The sequence below is a fragment of the Nothobranchius furzeri genome, chromosome 12 (genome assembly GCF_043380555.1).
Source record: "Nothobranchius furzeri strain GRZ-AD chromosome 12, NfurGRZ-RIMD1, whole genome shotgun sequence".
NCBI classification, from domain to species: Eukaryota; Metazoa; Chordata; class Actinopteri; order Cyprinodontiformes; family Nothobranchiidae; genus Nothobranchius; species Nothobranchius furzeri.
Window position 1 is genome coordinate 57784720 of NC_091752.1, and position 22761 is coordinate 57807480.

The 22761-nt window shown below is 42.7% G+C and overlaps 1 protein-coding gene across 1 annotated transcript in view; it reads right to left on the minus strand.

The window, feature by feature from the left end:
- The window catches only part of coro7 (coronin 7), a 155529-nt gene that overhangs the window by 13191 nt on the left and 119577 nt on the right, over positions 1-22761 (minus strand). Inside the window, exon 10 of the mRNA XM_015945575.3 lies at positions 1915-1969. Within this exon, the coding sequence (XP_015801061.3) occupies positions 1915-1969 (55 nt within the window). The remainder of the gene's footprint in view (positions 1-1914; positions 1970-22761) is intronic.

Here is a 22761-nt window from a genome sequence, read left to right on the forward strand (position 1 = left end):
CCATCATCATCATCATCATCACCATCAACACCACCATCAACATCAACATCATCACCATCAACACCACCACCATCATCATCATCACCATTATCATTACCATCATCATCATCATCACCACCATCATCACCATGTAGCTTCACACTACACCACCATCATCATCACCATCATCACCATTATCACTATCATCATCACCATTATCACCATTATCATTATCATCATCATCATCATCATCATCATCAACACCACCATCATCATCAACATCATCACCATTATCATTATCATCATCATCATCAACACCACCATCATCATCAACATCATCACCATCATCACCATTATCATTATCATCATCATCATCATCAACACCACCATCATCATCATCACCATTATCATTTTGATCATCATCATCATCATCATCATCATCAACACCACCATCATCATCATCATCATCATCACCATCAACACCACCATCATCATCAACATCATCACCATCATCACCATTTTCATTATCACTATCATCATCACCAACACCACCACCATCATCACCATCACAACCATCATCATCTCCATAATAACCATCATCATCATCATCATCATCATCATCATCACCATTGTAGCATGGCTAATCTATTTCATCAAATGGGCCAAAGGTTATCTTTCTGCAATGACACAGGGTGTCAACCTGACATCAGAAGGTCGATTATGGATATCTCTTAACTTGTGCTTTCCATATCACAAGACTCCTGGTGCCTCTGAGGACACAAGACTGCTTATCTATCTCCTTTTAATAAAGTTATCTTTTGTTTTGGGCTCATAGAATAACTTTTCTAACTTTACAAGGTATTTACAGTCATATCCTGTGTACCTACAATATGTTTTAAATGTATACATTTATAATGCTGAATACTTTACTGTAATGAATAATGAGTTAACATGGATATTAATTCCTATAATGACTTATTTCAGATCTTATTTACACCACATTAGTCTACTTGTTGAATGTAATAATGATTTTAATGATCAGTATATTCACACATTAATAATATGATTATGAATGCTTAATATATTTACTTCACAATAATGTTTAATAAGATTTACTCCACATTAGGTGAAACAACGTTCTTAGAGTGGAGAGTGGTGTCTGAGGTCTTTGATAACCACCCACTTCAAACTTGTTAAGCTCTGATTTGTCCAAATTGATAAATAATAGTTTTTAAAAAATAATTCGCTTCCTGGATTCATTGAGTTCTGCTCTGCTCAGCCCGGCCAAGCTGAGCCAGTAAAGCATTGAACCGTCCTTCAAGGTCAAACCTTCTTTGCAAAACTGCCTCAGATGCAAAACTTCATCTGACCGCATTCACCCTGAGGGCATCCTAGACCTAGAAACTAGAGATCCTCCCTGACCTTCTGTCTTCAAGAAACTCATTCTTGGTTTATATCCAGCCTCCTCACACTGAACATCTCTACTGACAGTTCAAAATTCTGTTCATCACTTTCAAAGCTCTTCATAACCAGGCTCCATCTTCCATATCTGAACTTATTCACATCACGACTCCTGTCCGCTCACTTTGCTCCTCAACTTTCAGCTCCCTCCACCTGCCTCATCACTTTGGGGAGTGGGGCATGCAGCCGCTCTGCTCCCCACCTCTGGAATTCTCTCCCCCCTGAACTTTGCACCACTCATCCTCTTCCAAACTTCAAATCCAAACTCAAATCTTACCTATTCAGATTATCCTACAACAGTTTTAACGTTTTTATTTGTACATTTCTGTTTCATATGTTTGTGTTGTTTTTGCTCTGTGTATCTGCCTTGTTGCCCTTGGCTGTCCTGAAAGGTGCTTTTTAATAAAAATTATTATTATTATTATTATCATCATCATCACAGTGTAAATAAAAAGATGTTTATGTACAGCGTACCATGCCAGAGAGGAGGAGCAGACCGGTGTCTTCATCAAAGAGGGGGATCACAATCCTGCAAGGAGAGAAAAGTGCATTTAATTCTCCAGGTGGAAGTTCCTCTTTTGTACCACTAGATGGCAGAGTGTGTCCAGTTATGGGCTAGGAGCGAACAGGGCATTCATGAGCTGCTGCTGAGTTTTCCACTGGCATTTCCTCTTACTTGGAAAATTCATGAAGTTGTTTATTTTAAAACCATAAAAAAGATTTAAGACTATTCTGCACTTGGAAAAAAAATAAGGATTGGAGCTGGAAACACCAGGCTTTATGTGGGGTGCAGCTCAGAGATGTTTGTGTGATTTCATCCAGAGAGATTTGTGGACATTCACGTGTTTAGCTAGTGGGAGCAAAGCCTCGTTCCCAGAGAAAACACACACATGCACGAGGAAAACATGCAAAACTCTGGTCAGAAAGCCTGCAGCCGGGTTTTAAACCTGCAACCTTCTTGCTGTTGGTAACAGTGCTTCTAACTGCACCACTATGCCACCCAGATGCTGAAATATTACTTATATTACTGTGTTCTTCTCTGATTAATTACCAACATAGCTTTCTGTTCCTTTAAAGATGTCTAGAATATTTAAGACCAGAACAATCAATCAACACATTTAATTTGCTGTCCCAGCTTCATTTCAGACTTTTATGCAGGTCTAAACAAGCGGAGTCACCTGCTGCCTTGTGAATTACGAGGGCTGGGATTTAATAAGGAAATATACAACTGGACTTCCAAAGCAAAGGAATATTTGCACACACATCGGGAATGACGGAAATGGGCCTTATTTTCTGATGTGTTTTGTGTCTCCTTGTGTTCCAGAGCGGTTTCTAGAACCGGGCCCGGCCGGGACACTTCCAGGTATCGGCTCACGCTGATGACCTCGTGTAATGGTGCTATTCTAAGGGAACAGCACTGGAGCCTGACGCCCGCTGACGTAATGCTGTCACGTTGAGAGCAGGAGGTTTGGACCCAAAATGCAGAATACCAGAACAACTCGGGCAGGAGCGGTTGAATAAATAAAAAGGATTTTCATTAGGATGACGAGCGAATATCCAACGGGCAGGAAGCCAAGCCTAAAGTCTAGAAAACACAATGGCAAAAACAAAAGCTCATTTATGAGCAAGAACCTATAGCAGGGCACCCCAATCCTGGTCGTGGAGGGCCGGTATCCTGCATGTTTTAGTTTGAACTCTGTTTCAACACGCCTGATTTCAATCAGCAGCTAATTAACAGGTTTCTGCAGAGCCTGATGAGCTGCTGCACAGGTGTTTCAACCACTGAATAAAGTCTGTTGGAGCAGAAAAACCACTAAACCTGCTGGATACCACCCCTCCAGGACCAGGATTGGGGACCCCTGACCTAGAGTTTCTAGAGGGGGCCAGAATAGCACTGACAAAGACAATGGACCGACACATACTGAGAGACAAGACAGGGTTTTATACACAGAGGGAAACAGGTAACAGGTGTGAGTGGAGTGTGAGCTGAAGGGATCAGGAGAGAGGGGAAGGAACACATTGTACCAAAGGGAAATACTAACTAGATAATATAAATATACAGAGAACTAAAGATAAGTGAACTAACAAATCTGAAATTAGACACCAGAACAAACAAAACACTAAATCTTCAACTTGGGAAACTATAAGAGACCAGCACCGAAAGAGAGGGAATCTATGGGGAGCTGGGGACCAAAGGGGCACAGACGATTTGGGGACACATGAGGGAAACCTAAAGGAAAACCTGGAGGGCGAACTGGAGGGGACTGGGGGACCAAAAGGACACAGAACATGACTAATGCTCCCCGTTTGACAACATAATGACAGGGTTAGTTTGGCAGCGTTAGCTGAAGCTCACGGTGACACGCACAGCCTTTCCAGAGAGCGAAACATGTCACAGGCGAAGGGAAGAGCGTGTGACAATGAGTCATTAATTCATCTGACCGGTTACAAACCAAGAGCCGTTCGCTTTTCTGTCGCCACGGCTCAGTTGATAATAACAAAAAGTTTGATTGTCAGTTCTACATTTCCGTCTGAATATTTTCACAGGAATGTTTTTGTTTACAGTTGCAGCTGACAAATGATTCATCGATGAATCATTCAGGTACAAAAGTCACCTGAAGCTAAGGACGGAGCCAGCGTTTGTCAATGGGTGACAAACGACAGAACACATCTTTGTTATTAGCAGCGTGCTGAAACAGGAGATCTTTTGCTCACACAACCTGAGTCGCACCTAACATAAAACCGCAGATTTATAGTTTATAAAAGAGTCAGGCAGCTGTATGGAAATAAAAATGAATACATTTCACCACCAAGCTGAGAAAGATCACAAGTTAGAAGGTCTGGCTTCTGGAAAGCCAAACAAAGAATGAAGAGATGAATCCGCTTATTTACACATGTGGTAAGAGACATTTATTTAGTGGTCCTTTGGTGTTTGTGCAGTAATAATCACAGAAACCTCGTTACAGGAGAAGCTCATAAATGAATGGTTTTATATAACGAACCCAAATGTTTATAAAAATGTCTGAGGTCAGAACTGTCTGGAGGTTTTAAATCCCAACTGGATTATTGAACGTTGTGTTGTTTGTGTCGGAGTATGAATGAATGAATGAATGAATGAGCAAATCTGACAGCAGCTGATGTGTGGACACGCTGACAGACTAGTCCTTCTAGTGACTCCGCTACAGGTGAACGGGCCTAAACCTTTTGTCCTGCCAGGTGCGAAATGTGAGGTAAAGCAGTCAGATCTTCCTCTGCTGGCCTTACACCTGGTGTGAGGTCAGTGAGCGTGTGGGCATGACTCAGACCTGAGTCCCCTTCCCCCACCCCTACCCCCAGGCTTGTGAAGTCAGCGAGGGGCAGCCACGCTTCATTAGGTCCAGTCCATATTCCTGTGTCCCAGTTGGTCCACAGGAAGCCTCTAAGCACCTCAGTCCCGTCCCCGTCCCCCCACCCCCCCACCTCTCTGAGGTCTTATCTCTGGTTTTCTCGCAGGAGAGAAACAAGTCAAGCATCTACATAGTAGCAGAGCCCAGTCACTGTTCATGCTCCACCTCACCTGCAGCCAGCTTTTCCCACACATTAAAGCTCGTGTAAACATGTACGCGGGAGCTAAGGATGCGGCTCACTCGTGTGTGTAATTTTAACAGAAACACGTTATTGCTGCTGTAAGTTCTTCATGCGGCTCTCGCTTGCATGGGCTCAGTATGAATGAGAAGAAAAACATTCGGACTTCATTCAGAAAAAGCTTTAAACAGCATAGTGAGTCCAGCCTCACACACTCATCTAGATAACTAAAATAGTTCCCTGAACCCAGAGGATCGGTCTGGTAGCACAATAAGAACCTGAGAAAACACCAGTAGCTGCTAAGTAAACTCCATCTGCTGGTGTCCCGAGACATTTCAGATTCCCCCAACACTGTGATGATCCAGAAATCCCCTCCCAGTTTCTGCAGCGCGGCTCATAGCAGAGTTTACATAAACCAGAGAGAGAGGGAGAACGTCTGCCATCGCCTCATACAGACCAGAGCCAACATCTTAACATGACCTTCTGCTCGTGACAGCAGCCTTCAGCACCAGCAGATATGATGGGTAAATTACTCGTCTGCACATCTGTGTTTGTGAGTCTCAGACCAATCAGCTAAATGAGGATGCTGTTGTCATTTAATAATGTATTAGATAAGAGTAAATCTCTGAAATAACTGACTAACGGAGGGCCAGAACCAACGGACAAGCGGATGACAGACATCTAAAGAGGTGAGGTAAATATAATTGGGCATCTGGACACACAGAAGGGGTCCACTCCTCCATAAAATACATCAGCATCACATTTCTTTATGAAAAAGCCCCCAAACCACTGCGTCCTCTTGTGTGTGAGCACCATCGACATATAAATATTGGACAATGGGTTTCCATAGACTCCAATAACACGTTTTTGTGCTAAAATGGGAGGTGGCCACCACCGCCACCGCCATTTTGACCGTGTCACAGGTTCCGTTAAGCCGAGACAATTCCACAAAAGGGAGGAGAGGAGGAGCTGAGGGTGGGGCTGTAAGGCTGGGATCAACTGACCACACCCGGTCGAACTAGCTACTAGCTAACCTGAAGCTAACCCAACGCTAACGCGGAGGTGGGAGCTAAGCTAACGGAGGTAGCAACCTAGCTACAACCGGAGCTAACTCTGTGGAACACCAGAGCTTCTGAGTCAGAGCTACGCCGGGCTGACTGCTGGGTAAAACCGGGTGGAACACAGAGGTCTCCAAGACCTCCACAAGCCGGCAGCCGCAGAGCAGACAAGCGCCGCTGCGGTCTGAGATGCGCAGAGCTGCCGCTGGGGAGAACCGGGTGGAAAGGTTTCCATCCCAGAGCTCCACAAGCCGATAGTCGGAACCCAGCTCCACCAACATGTTATATTTCAACCCATTTTCTAAAGTGCAGCATTATGTTAAATGCACTGGGTTTTACCCTATTACATTTAAATTTCATGGTTAAACAGTACATGTTAAAATCTAAGCTCAGCTCGGCAGTGACCTAAAATACATAAATATAATTTTACTTACCGAAAAAAATGAAGTGGAGACTCCTTGGACGCTCTATTAGTGCAATTAATGCCACAGCAAGTCATTTTGTCCAACAATTGCACAAAAAATATCCAAAAAAGAATACACAAACACACAGACTCAAAATCCCGGAGCAGTTTCCAGGCCAGACCGAGGCTCTACTGAGGCCTTTCCACGGAGCTAGCTCTGTGGTCACGTGGGTCTGATGCTCATTAATTATACAGAATTTTAGGCTTTTAATACACTTAAACAGAAGAGTGAGAAAAAAATTCTACCCCCTCAGAGTTGTCATGAATGTAAACTAGATCTATCAAACCTAAAACATGTTTTGGAACCAGACTGTAAACATGTTTATTTCTGCTGTGAAATTGGTATTTTTAACATGGGAGTCAATGAGGATTTGCTCGCTTCTGACACCAGCCCCCAGCGGATGAGGGTGGAACTGCAATTTTTGTCACTTCCGCTTTGGACTCAATTTTTCACCCGCATTGTGGGGGCTTGGTGAGCACTTTCAGGGCCAGATCACACAGAGGAGTGTTACACGTGGTATGCACGGAGCTGGTGGAGGCAGCCTGTAGAGGTATAGGGTTATGACCTGATCAGTATCAGTCAAAGGGACCTTTCTCTGCCGTTTCAGATCGTGACCTTAAACTTGGCTGGACTTAATAATAAAAACACACAGCGGACATGAAAATGAGCTCCAGATGACAGGCAGAGAGACAGAAAAAGGATCAGATAGACAGGAAGGAGACGGGTTATGAATAATTAAGACTGTATCTGACAGTCACACTCAGGCTTCACCAGATACAGAAAAAGTGGGCAAATAATTCGCTCTTCATCATCAAACTCGTCTCGCTGATGGTTCCAGGATTATGCAATCCCAGTCAGAGGGAGTGAGAGTAGCAGGGTGAAGGGTCAGCTTAACTCCATCAGGACACCTTATCAACACCCCCCCACCCCCCCTACTCCACAGGCTGCAGACCTGCAGCTTGTCCAGTGGTATCAAAGTGTCAGCGGGAGCGCTCTGGTCCTGGGTGAGACTAAAGCCGTGGCTGTAAAATAGTCTTTGGATTACCACAAATGTCTTTAAAGTATTTATGAGCTGAAACAAGGAAGCAAGACTCACATGAGTCTAAATATCACATTTTTACTTGTAAAATCCACTGAAACACAAAATACTTTTTACAGCAAGTATTTGACATTTCTACTGACATGCTAGTTCATCCAAGTTATTATTAAGTTCAGGTCAACACCGATGAATATTCTAATGGTGCTAACCGTTAGCTGTTTGTGAGCTTTCAAAATAAACCTGAACTGCATAACAAATCTCAGTAGCCTGTCTGACAACGTGGGAAATCAGCTTCCACTTTAGCGAATGATCTCAAAACATTTGAGTCATTTTCATTTTCATCATCTTATTATGAAACAGAACAAATCACAGATGACAGATGTGCCATAAGCCAGGTGAAGCTGCCTGGAACAATGAGAACATGCTGCTAAAGTTGATTTATTCAGTAATCCAGCCCAGACTGAGAGACCATCTAAAGCAGGGGTGTCAAATATGCGGCCCGCAGGCCGAATCCGGCCCGCAAGCGGGTTAAATCCAGCCCGCGAGACGGTTGTGTAAACTTTATTTTCATACTTTACAATGTAGAGTTAAAATAAACGTATCTTTGTGAGCAAGTTTTCTCTGTAATGAGTATAAATAAAACAAAGCTGCGCTCAAGGCTCACACAAGAACTTGAATCAAATCCTGAAGTTGGCCGCCACTCAGGATGTGAGTTCTGATATTGATGTGCTGGTGAAAGCTAAAAGATGTAAAGTAAAATGAGTCAAATATATTTTAAGTGCTGCATGAAGCTGATCTAGCCATGGGATCTGTAAGCTCTGAATCACTAAGGAATGTTTTTTTTAATTGATTTATTAATTGTTATTTATTTCAAATTTTCAAGTACACTTCAGGTGTTGTACTTGTACTATTTTGGATACACTGTCCTCAGGCTCCAGCCTTGTTTTATATTGATTGTATTAAAACAAAGAAAACAATCTGAAGTTGTTTTTAATTTACCGGTCCGGCCCACTTGGGACTAGATTTCCCTCAATGTGGCCCCTGAGCTAAAATGAGTTTGACACCCCTGCTCTAAAGGCTCAGGAACCCGTTGCAGGTGTTTTGGATTAAACAGCAGATTAGAGTGGGACACTAGAACATTGAACCTTTTCATGATACTATAACTGTCAAATGTATTGAATGTGAGGTTTTCATCAGCTGTAAGCCATGATCATCACAGTTAAATAAAGGATTGAAGTATCTGGCTTTGTATGACATAAGTGTGTCTCATAAATTAGTTTCGCCTTTTAGGCAGAATTACTGACATAAATGAACTTTTGCACCATATTCTGATTCTCCTATCCTGGTGGCTGAGACAGAACACACACTTTGTAATTGTGTCATCTTCCTCTGAGTATTTAGTCAACTTGCATTGCTTGTTCTTTAAGACACAGAAAAAAGGGTCGCTCTTGTTTCAGCTGATTACTATAGCCATCCTCAGAGCTGTGCTGATGATAGTGATGTCACTTCCTTCTCTGTTTATTTATTTATTTATTTCCTGTGTTTTAAAAGAACTAAGCAATGCAAGTCGTATTTGTGTCCTCTATAAGAGCTGGACAGCTAGTAGTATACCTGCTTGAGTTAGGGTTTGTTTCAAAATCGAGCTTTATTTGTAAACTTTATGGAAACAATATTTTAATGCTGATCATAAAGGTTCAGCTTCATTATAAAATGAATTTGCAGCAGTTCAGCAAAGAAAGCACCAATTATCCACCGGGAATCCATCCCTCGGCGTGTCACCTCGTTGACTCATTATGATTACTTTGGTTGAAAAGGAAACAGTGAATCCATCTACGGGTAGACGTCTTCATTAAAAGGGAAGTTTCAGTAAATTAAAAATCCTATGTTTCCACAAAACCCTCTCGCCTCCAGATGAATGCACAATATCCAGACTGTGAGCAGAAACACACAAAGTCTTAGAGAAGTTTTCCACTGGCTGTGTGTTTTGTTTCCACTGTGTTTTTAATAAGTGCTTTGGGGCTGCTAGCCTTGCTACCGTCAGTAGCCAGTTCATTAGAAGGGAATTAGAGTTGACGCTCTGCGTTCCTGAGAGGAAAAGAAAAGCAAGGATTGTCAGTGGAGGGGCCAGCTGTGGTCGAGTACGAGCCCTCGGTCTCAGAAGGGCTGCCAAGCGCCTGCTTCAACCCCCCCCATTCCATCTGGCCTCTGGAGCCCGGCACACTTCCACAAACTCAGCTAGTGGAACGCAGGCGTACATGCATGTACAGAATTTAATTAAAGTCAGGCCTCAGTCAACAGGTCTGCAGTGGCCCATCCTCCATAAACCCTCCTGTTCTAGAAAGTGTGACGCTCCATTACCACTACATCAGAGTAGGCTCTTCCTCACACAGCCTCAGTTGTTTTGGTTAAACCATCCGCAGAACAAAACCCCCAACATGATGTTTGGCTGCACATCGACCCCTCAAGTATGTGTAGAAAGCCAGTGTGTCAAAGATGGCTTTGTTCGGGTTCACACCTTCACTTTGTTTATACTCATGATTTTATTTTCTACTTTATCACTGCTTTTGTTTTTCTGATATTTTTATTGGTTAGAGGTATTTGCCCTGATCTTTATCATGTTGTACAGCGCTTTGTGATTTATATCTATGAAAGGTGCTATATAAATAAACTTTTACTTACTTACTTACCATGTAAAAGATAAGACAACAGAGACTGATGTCTGACCACATGACGGACACAGCATCTGTTCTAAATAATGCTCACATTCAAAATAAAAACCTGAATCTTTATTTGTACAAGAGGAAGGAACACACACACTCACACACACACATTGGAAGCCTCTCACACAGGTTTGGGGTGGTAAACTGGTCCAGACTGGCTCAGCTGTTGAACAATCAGGTCACTGGTCATAAACTAGCAGGGGGGCTGCTTCGCTCCACAGCAGAGCTGGGTGGAGGTGGGGTTTGTAAAAGGTGGGTGGGCATGAGGAAGTTTGGGTATGCAGGAACTGTAAGAGAAGTGAGGGTGTTAAAGTCCTAATGGGAAACATAAATTGTGTACATTAAGCAAGACAACTTTGAGGCTGATGACAGAAAAACAGTATGTCTCCTGCAGTGCTTGCCTGCTCCGCTTAAGGAGGTCCTGATGGCTGAGGAGCCCTGGAGGAGATACGTTCCACGGTAACCTCCTGGGACAAGGTTTGATGACCATTAAATGACCTGTCGTCATGGGGCCTGGGAACTGTGGGCTCTGTGACTCTTTCAGATGATGCAGGCAGAAAAAAAGGGTGAAGGTCAAACTATGAGTCATGACCTCCTGTGCAGAAATATTACAGATAGAAAGGCTGGTGCATAAAGGCTGCCAGGAAAAGCTCTGATCTGACCTCCAGAGCCACTTCTGTCAAACTGGACGCTCCTGAGCAGCTTAAGTCCTTAAACTTGGTTTTTGTTTGCAAATTTATCCCCGAGTTGCTCCAGACAGAAAAGCACTAAACATTCAAATGTGATTTTAGATTATTGTGATGCCAATGCACATTTATTATCACAGATTTTGTTAAGTTTCTTGTTAATTCTGAGTCTCTATTGCCTTTGTTTGCCCACAGTTCATATTTCTAATGTTCCTCAATTTTATTTCATGTATTTTATCTTTTCTTTTTAGCAACTTGGCATCTGACTTCCAGTTGATGTGTTCACTTTTGAAACATTCCAGCTCACGTAGTTTTGTATCCACTCTGGGAACATTTAAGGTCATTTCTTTGTAAAACGTTTTATTTTGTATTTAAAAGCTGCACCTAATGACTAGCTGTTATTTTTTCTGCATGTTAGAGTCCGTCTATAAAGATAAAACGGAGAATACGCTGAACATGACCAACGCACCTCCAACAGACTCCAAAGGTCTTGAAGCAGAAAGCAGCCAAACACACGTAGGCACTAAAGAGCAACCATCCAGCCAAGGGTTTAAAAGACAGCAGAGGTTGTGACCTTCAAAGAAATGGATGACACAGACCTTCCTGGGCGTGTGTATGGGATGGAGGTCATTTTCTGAATGTTTTTGCTCAGAGCCTCCTTACAGAGGAGTGAGAGGGTTAATTCAATAGAAGGAAGAAGCCCTAAAAAGATGTTTTGTTCTCCATCTCTGTTGACCAGAGCTGTGCAAACATCACAGAGGTATTCAGACCTTCATTGATCTTTATTCACGTGTTTTGACTCTGTGGTGTCTTGCGGCTCTGCGTTATCAGTCTGTTAACAGAGTTTATCGAGGCCCACGAGGCTGCAGATCTGACTCATCTTTTTGTTAAACACACACACACACACACACACACTCACACACACACACACACACACACACACACACACACACACACACACACACACACACACACACACACACACACACCTTCCTGAATACGACATTGTCCTTATTTGCCTTTACGTTTGGATTTAAAATGATCTTTAACTGCCGTTTTCTTTCTTTTATCTTGAGAACAGAAAGTGCACATCAAGCTGGAAAAAACAGATATCTCTAGAAACAGTAAACACTTAGAAATGAAAAGATTACTTTCTGAGTAACAACAGTTATTGCAAGATGTCCAGGTCCACCCTCCACCATTATTTAACAGTTTTGGCTCATATTCAGTTTGAATATGATTTTGATATGATGGTTAGTCATCACGGCCAGATGTTTCTATTTTGGTGTAATCTGATAAAAGACCATCATTCCAGAAGTCCTGAGTTTAGTTTATAACCAACGTAGCTCTTAGTTTTACCAACTTAGTCACTGGAGTTAACAGGACTACAGACCCCCGATAAAGGAGAAAACGTTTTCAGAACAGTGATGAGTAACAAACCTCACAACTTTTTCTTTTCTTATTGGAGACGTTTGAAGATCGATCTGAAAGCAAGTAGCAGCAGGTGCTGCAGTGAGCCTGTACCCATCCTCAAGCACTCACAGGCAGCCCAGGCCTCAAAATGTAATCAGAGCATAGGATTCTAATGCTTCAGCATCCAGACTGCCACTACATCCTAGCATGTGTGGAACCCCCAGGGAGACAATCCAGACGGGGGCTCATGCTGAGCTGCGTTCTGTTGGAGCTTTTCCCCTCCACTGTCGCTACATGCTTGTCAAGTATGGGGACGCAAGTCAGCAACTCCTTCCAATCTGCTCTGCTGGTTTTCATTTGGTAGGAAATGTTTAACTAACTGGAATAATGAACTGAGCTCAATGCAACAACTCAATAAGTAAATTCAGTTGGAATGTTTGCTTTATAAAGTACCGAGAGACGACGCGTTGTGAATCAGCACCGTACGAATTAGCTGAAGAGACTAGGAATGGCATTATAAAACAAGAATCAGTAGGTAGAAGAATGGGGTTTCATTTGAATCATCACTCCCTTTCTGTCTCTTAACATCATGTCTCTCTCCTGCAGCGTCCATTACATTCACGCATATGCTAATGGTTGTGATGACATGATGTAGAAAGTGTTCGGACAACTGATTTCTGCTCTCCTTACTGAGATGTAGGTAACACTGGTCCCTTTGCGTCTCTATTTCCTCCATAAGCTTTGCAAACTCAAGGTTCATCCATCCATTCTTGCTGCTTTTTATAGATGTTTCACCAAATCCACCCTCATATACAACATCACTGCCTGGTTCAGTTCACTCACACTTGCTCACCACAACATGCTCAATGAAATCATCAGGATAAAGAGTTAAAACTCCTTAAAGAGGAGCAGCCACTAACCTGCAACACTAGAGCTCTAAAGGCACCCAGATCTCCACAGATCCCTCACATGCTCTCCACTCTTATTACACCAAGTTACCATCAGGTCGTTGGTTCAGGTCCATCACACTAAAAACAAAAAGGGCTTCCTTCCCTCCTCAATCTGCCCGTTAAACGCTACGCCACAGCCTAAGTGACTGGGGATTGGACCACATTGATTGGAAGTCTTTTATTATTACTTTTTTTCCTTATAATCAGTTGCCCGTAGGTGTGAGTACTCTATCTGCAAACAATCATCTTAGACAACACCTTATCTTTCATTCCTCATATTAACAACACAATAAAAACTGCTTATTTTCATCTTCGCAATATCAATCGGCTCCACCCCTGCCTCAGTCAGCACTCCACTGCTATTTTGGCCCACAGCCTGGCCACCAGTCGCATCGATTACTGTAATGCCCTCCTCTCTGGTCTCCCTTTAAAATCACTCAACAAGTTACAGTTAGTCCAAAATTCAGCTGCACGGATAATCACCAAGACCTCCACTTTTGATCACATTACCCCTGTCCTGCAACAACTTCACTGGCTCCCTGTCAAATACAGAATTGACTACAAGAGACTTCTTCATGCCTTTAAAGCCATCCATAATCTCGCTCCCCCATATCTTTCTAATCTCCTCCACATGATCACTCCCACTCGCTCTCTCCGATCATCATCTTCACCTTCTCTGTCTGTTCCTCGCACTCGTCTTAGTACTACGGGAGCCAGAGCTTTCAGCCACTCAGCTCCAAAACTCTGGAACACTCTACCGCCTGACGTCCGCAATATAAACTCCTTCTCAACCTTCAAGTCTCAACTCAAAACTCACATGTTCCACCTGGCTTACTCACTGTAACTGTCCTCCTTCCATCTACTCTTTTTAGTCTATTATCCATCGCACTGCTCCGACTCTACCTTTGGGAATTACTTTTAGCATTTATTTCTTGTTGTTTGTATTGCTTGCTTGTTATATTTTGTCCTGTACAGTGACCTTGAGAGCTTTGAAAGGCGCTTGAAATAAAATGTATTATTATTATTATTAACAAAGTTCCTAATGGATAACTACAGTGAATTGTTGCTATTTGCTATATTTTGTTTAACGGAAGATAAGTTACGTGTAGCAGCCGCTCCTTGTTCAGAGTTTTCCTAACCCCCCAATTGTTGACTGCTAAAATATTGAAAAGGGCCTGTTTTCTTGCTTTTTCTGGACCCTGAATCATCTGAACTCGGGGTGAACCACCTGGGAGGTCCACTGCGAAGACTGGCATCTGTCTTATCTGTTTCTTCACTTGTGGATAATCTATCTCAGCACAGAATGATGGAAATGAGTGTTTAACCCTTCTCAGACTGATGAGGAGAAACTATCTCCTTCCTTTTCGTCACGTAAATAAATGCACCTAAATTCGTCAGAAAACTGGCAAAACCTTTCTTTTTCCTAGGGATATTCACACACCACAGGCAAGGACATGAAAGTAAAGTTCTTCCCAAAATACTTTTAAATTATACGTTTAGCCCCTTCCTCACCTTTGTCTTTGTTTTGGACAACTGAGCACTAATCTGTGCAGGACCAACACACCCCCACTAAATCATCTACTTTAATGACCAAAGCAGCCATACATAGAGTGAAATCCAATAAAAATCTCTCAGAGGAGAGATTTACTGTTGAGAAATGGACTGAGGGGGCAGAAAAAGAAATGGATAGAAATGGACCGAGATAAGATCACTATCACACAGAGGCTTTAAATCACAGTAGTTATGTGTTTCTGCACACATGCATGTCTGTGTGAGTCCGTGTAAGTGTTTTGAGCTTTAGCTTGAAACGTCTGAAAGAGTTATGGAGAAAGAAAAAGAATGAAACGGTATAGAAGACAACACAGCCTTGACACGATAGCCTTGATGAGCGGCAACTGGTACAACCAGATCCAGTGGGATTTCTGCCCCCAGCCACATCAAGACGCTCGGTGTTGTCTTTAACCCCGTGTGTATCAAGAGTGTTTGTGACCACAGGAAACTGATAATGACCAGGTTAATCAAATCAGTACAACTCATTCCAGCTGTATGGCTTACTGTTCACGATGCAAATGAATTATGAGGCTTTGGTCTTTAAAAAGAAGAAAACAGCTCAAAGACAGATGTGGTGAAGAGAGTACTGAAGTCCAAACCACAACAACACTGGAACAACAAAACAACGTCTTAGAAAGCAAACATGACAGAAAACATAGAAGCGCGTCGTAAACTCAGCATTTCTAAATCCTTTGGGTTTCATGTGAGGCTGAAATCAGAGTTTTTCTCTAACTTTGACAGGGTTGTTGTGGTAAAGCCTGCTCAGAGCCTTACAGCCACAGCACTCATCTACACACAGAAACGCCCAACTGGAATAAGGTCTCAGAGCCACCGTCACCTGAAAGAAAACAACTCTGATGAGATGTTTTAAAACCCACACCCAGGATCAATCCACACATCTTTAAACAGTCCGTTACCACAGCAGATTTATTAAGTTACATGGCAGGTTTAGTGCTGGGGGGGGCTAACTTACCAAAATAAGAGTCATCCTAACCCCAACCCTAAAACAACTGTGGCAGAAATTAGAGCATCTCCTCATTTTCTTCCACTATAATCAGCTGTGCTGACCTCCTCCTAATGCCAGGGCCTTCACATCAATCTTTTAAGACACTGTTATCAGTGCTGTGTGACACACACTTGTTATCTATGTGTTTGTTTGTATTTAACTACTTTTGTTTAACCAAGCAGGTCATTTTAGAGGTAAATTACTCTGACGCTGTCACATTAAAGTAAATCACAGGAGCTTTAAAAGTGGGTTTTATGTAATCAAAACCACAGAAAATGATGAGAACTAAATGGTTTAGAGAGGACGTGTTAGGCAGCAGGACCTTTTTGTAAATTGTAATGTTTCCTTAGGACCCAAATACATTTTGGTGATCAAACAGCTGGATTACAGCTGCAAAGCTCTCCCATACTGTTATTGTTGCAATTGATCTGAGAGACACAAACGGTCTCTGGACTGAACAGTCACGGCCAAAAAATTTGAGAATGAATCAAATATTAATATTCACAAAGTCTGCAGCTTTAGTTTAATGATGGAGGCGTGCATTAACTGCAGGCTGTTATGAAGAAGAATCAGACGGCTTGCAATTATTTGTCGTGGGCTCACTGAGAGTTTAGCCTCAGATCAGCCAAGAATGGAACCTAAACATCCACCAAGAGGGACTCCTCCCAGTCATCCAAGAACAGTTTGGTGACTAATGACAACAGATCAGCACTCCATTAGGACAAAATGACAGAGAAGTGACTCAGAGAACAAAACATCAAAATGTGGGGTGCAGGAAACATCCCAGACCATAATCCCATTGAATGCTTGTGTTCCACTAACAAACGCAAATCTACAAAATCTGATAAACTCCAACCATAATTACGCAAGAATGAGCTGCAATCAGTCAGGATTCGGATCACAGGTTGACTGACAGTGTGTCCGGTAAAAAGGCAAAGGTCTTTATGAGGAAGGAACAGCACAGCAAACACCCAACTTTTTCATCTTCAGAGACTGAAGTCATACTTTGTTAAAAACAGTAATCGAGTCATTCTCAAAATGTTTGGCCTCATAATTTTTCTAGTTTGTTGTATTGACCCAAATTCATAATGCAGGTTGACACTTCTGGAGAAGCAGCAAGACCATCCAGTGCTTGGGTAGAACAGTGTTCCTCTGAAGCACATGCTAGTTTAATGTTTTCAGCCAGAGATGTAAAAACTAAACCATAGATCAGAAGCACCAGCCTGAACTGGTGCGACCTGTGCTGCATAGCTGCTCTCCTTCTGTCCAAAGAGTTTCTGTCTGATGCAGCGATGCAGTGTGCATACTTTAGCTAGGATGCCTGCCTCTCTAGCACTAAACCACAGGCATGCTGCTGTTACTCAATACCTGAAATACCAAAGTGCATAGTGAAATGATGACAGAAGAATGAAGAAGTGAGCAGAAGATGAAATGTAGCCAGAAGATAAGGAAACTGCATCTTTTCATTCCTTCTTTATCCCAACTGGTTTCCACAGAATGTGTAGCATCTTTAAACTTGTGTTGAAGCTGCTTTAGTACAGAACAAGCTAGGTTTGGAACGCAATCACGCTCACAGATCAAGAGGAAACGAGACAGTGCTGGACCTTGGACCAGTCGCCAAAGGTCCAAACGTCTTTTGTTGTCCGTGACTTCACGTGGTATTTTTCTATTTGGGACTCTGGTAGTTTGTCCTAAAGTTGAAGTGGTAGCAGCCGGCTGTTTCTCCCTCTCTGATATTACTGAGCGGAGAACCTCTCACACCAGTGGTGTTCTATTGCTAAATGCACAAGTGTGCGATGAATGGAGGGCCCAGGGACAGGGACATGCGGGGGTTTGGCGAGACAGACAACAGTATGGTCCAAAAGTCGCTTTCGGTCAGAAGCGTGTTTTTAGACAAATGCAAAAGATATATATTTTTTAAAATATCCATAATATATTTAAAGCAATAGTATGTTAGAGTGTTTTTAAGAGACATGAAAAAAATGTTTTAACTTATTTGTTTTCCAAATTTGCCATTGCAGCTTTAACTGACATTGGGCTCGACAGCAGAACAAACATATTAAATAGATGGAAACAGGACACAAAATCTCACGGGAAAATGCCGCTTCTCTGTGACCCCTTCCTGAAGAAACTGAGGGAGTGGAGGTCAGCCACAGGCCCTCTCAGCCCAACCTATTCCCCTAGTGCCACACCATCTACTCCCCTCTGCTTGTCATATCAGAGCATTAAAAACATGCTATGGTCCCATGAAAAAGCCCTTTATCACAGGAATAAGACACCATGGGTTCATAAAGCTGGGCTCAGGACATCATTACAGGATCTTGAGATGGACTAGCTGCTAATAGCGCATCTCTGCCAAAATACTACAACAAAAAAGCTGTGACCATAACTGGCTAAAATATCATGACGTGGTTATGGAAGCTGTGTTTTGTGCCTTATTAGCAAAGTTGTGTCTCGTTTAGCAAAGGATCCTTGGGTTTGCTGACTCACTCCAGAGACAACAGAGAAGTAAACCTCAACGGGAATTACAGTCTGACCTCCCTGCAGGTCTCTGTGTGTTTGCTGACTCGTCTGCATGAAACCAACAGGTTCAGTAATCATTAAAGAGCTAACATACAACTTCTCGAGGTTCATTGTGTGGAAGGCTGTTTCATGTGGACCTAATGAGCTCTAAGACGAGACTCCCAGCGTGCTCTGATGAGACCAAAATACCAAAATCAAGCGGGATGGGGGTTGGAAAAGGAGCCAAAAATGTTATGAGCATAAAGAGAATAAAAAAACTAGAAAAACAAGAACCAGCTTCTTAAATAAATCACTGATGTTTTGCCCTAGAGCCAGGTTGACTACCCCCCCCCCCCCCACCCCCGGACTAATAGTGAGGAAGGGTAAAAACATATTTTGAGTAAACATGTTTTCACCCTGGCTCTGCACACTGATCCTGGATCAGCACACGGGTGTAACTAACCAAGGATGAAGGAGATGATAAAATGTGAAGTGAAGCTTCCTCTAAAGCAGACAGCTTTATGAGGAACACTGTGACTTATAAAGCTGCCAGCGGAGGATAGGTGGGAATAGTCAACATTTGGTGTATCTGACGACAGAATTAAGTGTTTGCTCTCACACAAACATTAACAACTTCCGCTTTCAGAGCTCCCATTACTCATCTCCTCACTGCTGTATTCTCCTCTGTCATATTCAGGTTCCCACTGCAGCCTCTAATTAATCCTCTGAGTTTCTTCTCCTCCTTTGACATCATGTTTCCCATGGAAGTGTTTTTCCTGAGTTGTACGTTTCAAGGATGCTGTGGGAAGAAAAGGCGACCAAGGCCTTTAGAGGATGGCACAGCAGTTTCTCCAAGGCACCCACACATTCTGCTGCCAGGGCCCATTTACACATGACCATAGGTCGCTGGTGAAAGATGGCGCTTGTGTCAATAAAACACAAACACAGACGGAAATGTATGAGCATGAAATAAAAACAAATACTCACCTCCAGAAAAACAAAACAGACGGGAAGAGAGCATTAAATCATTTTCAAGGGTTCCAGTCCTGATGGAAACCTTCCAACAACCAGTAAACATGTGTTTGTGTTTGCCAGTTACTCTAAATGTTACATGTGAACATATGAGGCTCTTCTGCCCCAAACCAAACCGTGCCGTTTGGGTCGGAGTAAAGTTTTCATCGTAGATCCCTTTGCTCCAGATCTTCCTAACAGACCACGCTGGGCTCAGACTTGTTGTTTCTAATTTCTAAAAGTGGAGTTTGCAGTTATCAGACTCCTTTCTTGTGGAACTGGTTTCCAGAGGCAGACACTCTGTCTAATTTTAAGACTAAAACGTTCCTTTCTGGGAGTTAGTTTTAGCTTGGGTTATCCTGGCTTATCCCTTTAGTAATGCTGTAGGCTCAGACCGCTGGAGGACAGTACTCTAACACTTTACTGGTATTGTTGTTGTTTCTTGGTCCAGTTTGTGTGTTGCTCAGTGGAATAGTTTCTGGTTCTTTAACCCAGAAGATATTTAACTAATCAATATAAAAAAAAACTACTGAATCTGAGTTTGACAGCATACATTTAGCTTGAATTTGGGCCTCTTTCAAGTTAAATTAGTTGCTTTAATCTGTGCTTTGAGATCACTTTTATGGTGAATATGCGCTCTGAAAATAAAATGAATTGAACAGAATTAAAATGATAGAAACTGCATGTTGTAATTCCAAGAACAATCAATAGTAGCACAAATGTGACATTTTGGCTCAACTGGAAATACCGTAAATCCTCTAATATTGGCCTGTATTCAATTAACAGCGGGTATCATATTTTGGCCGGTGTCGGAGTCGGCGGAGGTGAATAATGGCCGGTATTTTATTGTGGCCGGGTGGAATGTGGTAACAAGCAAGCACCACAGGGGGGCGGTTGTGTCATCCGTCTCACTTTTGATTTGCCAGTGATAGACCGCGATTTGGCAGGTGCGGAGAAGAAGAGGAGGCGAAAATTTGATATCAAGTTCAAAGAGAACGTGCTGATTATGCTGCAGAACACTGGGGAGCAATAGGGGTTGTATGAACTAGTCGACTTCACTATAGTGACTTTTTATGCCTGTCGTCGACTAGTCGCTGTCACGTGATAATGACCGGCAAGATGCAGCCCTCGGAAAAGACAGCAGCCTGCTGTCAGCAGGTGACAAGCTCCTGCGCTCGGGGGGGCAACGCGCTGTGCCAGAGCGTCGGTACTGACACCCGCCGTAAAACGGACATTTAACCTAATTGTGACGTTTTCCCTCTTGCAATTTAACCTTCCCCTCACCCCCATCCTAACCTTAACCAGCTTGCGCATGCAAAGCTCTGATTGTTGACGCGCTCCAGACATCTGCGTCCTGAGCATGACCACAGTAACATTATCAAATCAGGTGTCGCCACCTCAAAAACTAATTTAACATGCGATTGTTCAAGTCGGCTCATTTCCTTTTATGTTTTCTGTCTTTTATTCTTTTATTTGCGCCTGATGCGTTTCGCTGCTGTGGAGCGGGGCGCATCACCTTGTCCTCCGGTGACATACCTAACTGATGTGGCCGGCAAGCAGCGCACACTCTGCTGTTTTTGCGGTCGGTAGATCTTTTAGAACTGCAGTTCAAAGGTAACTCATAAGGTGAATATATATGAACCCAGGTAGCAGTTTTTCTTAAGGATTGAGAGGAGATGCAGGAAGATAATAAACAGGCAGGACAGAAAAATATTCAAATAAAAACAAGTTAGTTTTTGTACCTGGTGGTTGCAACAAACAGACACCATTGAAGGTAATCAGAAGTGAGGAACAGAAAATGAAATAATTATTTTAATGTTTAGAGCAGCAGGAACTCTGAGAGGCTGCAGGCGCACCAGTGAGTTTGAGGCCGCTGCGCAGGGGGAGGGGGGAGAGGGCTGAAGCAGAAACTACCGTTGTTAAAAGAAATGTGTTTAACTTTGAAAATGTGGGCGCAATTTTAATTGTCAAAAACTCCAGCGAACCATTAGTTCATTTTGCTCAAATAGAAATTGAGGCCTGCCTCTAATTCTGGTCCTCCTTCCAATAAAGGCCTGGAGCTTGATGAGCTTGAGTCAAATACAGGCCCGGGCCTGTATTAGAGGATTTACGGTACGTTCTAATTTATAGACACATGTTTTAGTTGAAATTCAGCTTGTTTAGCTACTAAATGAGCTGCTTTCAAATAACTGACAGATAGTGATACCAGTAACACAGTATTTAGTAGCGGGGTTATTCTAAATTAGCTGCTTTATCCAGTCCATATCAGTAATCAAATGAAAGTCAGTATTGTTGTGTAGCTGTTTTGTGCTATTTTTGGTTGGTGTTGGTGGTTCCATGGAACCCCGGTGCTGTTTGGCTTTTCCACAGTGTCTCACAGTAATCTTGGGTTTCAGTGTGTTTGCTCACGCTGGATGCTAGCTATTAGCATACTGCCCGATGAACTGCATTGGCATAGCTAAACTGAATGCTAGATTTTCTATTGAGGCAATTGGCAGCTGCTGAAAATAATTAATAAAGGAACTTCTAATCTGATGTTGTTATTTTGCACATACAGTAATCAGTAAAGTAACTAAGTTACTCTTGGAAGGAATAATCAGTATTCAGTAATGAAATTACTGTTTTAAGGTAACTGTGGCAACACTACTGATAGACACTTCAATCCAATTTTGATTCTGTTCAAAATTTCTCAAGACTGACAAGAATGTATTTTTCCAAATAAAGTCATGACTGTTGTTTTCAACTAACTTTAAAAATTTCAGGGTTATTTTAATGCGTTCAACAGGGATAATCAGGTTTAAAGGTGTGAAACACTGAGAAACCATATTTTAATGAGGGGCGATGGTGGCTAAGTGCTCACCCCATAATCGGAGGGTCGCAAGTTCAAGCCCTGCACAGTCTGTCGCTGCTGTTGTGTCCTTGGGCGAGATACTTAACCCACCTAGCATGCAGGTGGTGGTCGGACGGACCGGTGGCGCCTGTGTACGGCAGACTCGCCTCTGTCAGTGTGCCGCAGGAAAGCTGTGGCTACAATGTAGCTCATCACTACCAGAGTGTGAAAGTGTGTGTGAATGGCCGTGTTTATAAACCACCTTTTGGGGGGGAGGGCAGGACTCTAGAAGACGCTATATCAAATACAGGCCATTTAAAGACCCACTCCAATGAAAGTGGTGTATTTTCTGTTTTTGACATATTCTTGAGGCGTTTTTCTTATTCTACAGGACACAGCTAAAGAAATTTAAGCTCATAATTTTATTTCTGCATTTAAACTGCTGTAAATCAGCAGCAGATGAAAAAAATGCAGCCTAAAACTGGGTGGAGCACAAATTCCACTCCGCTCTGCTCCCTCAGGTTCTG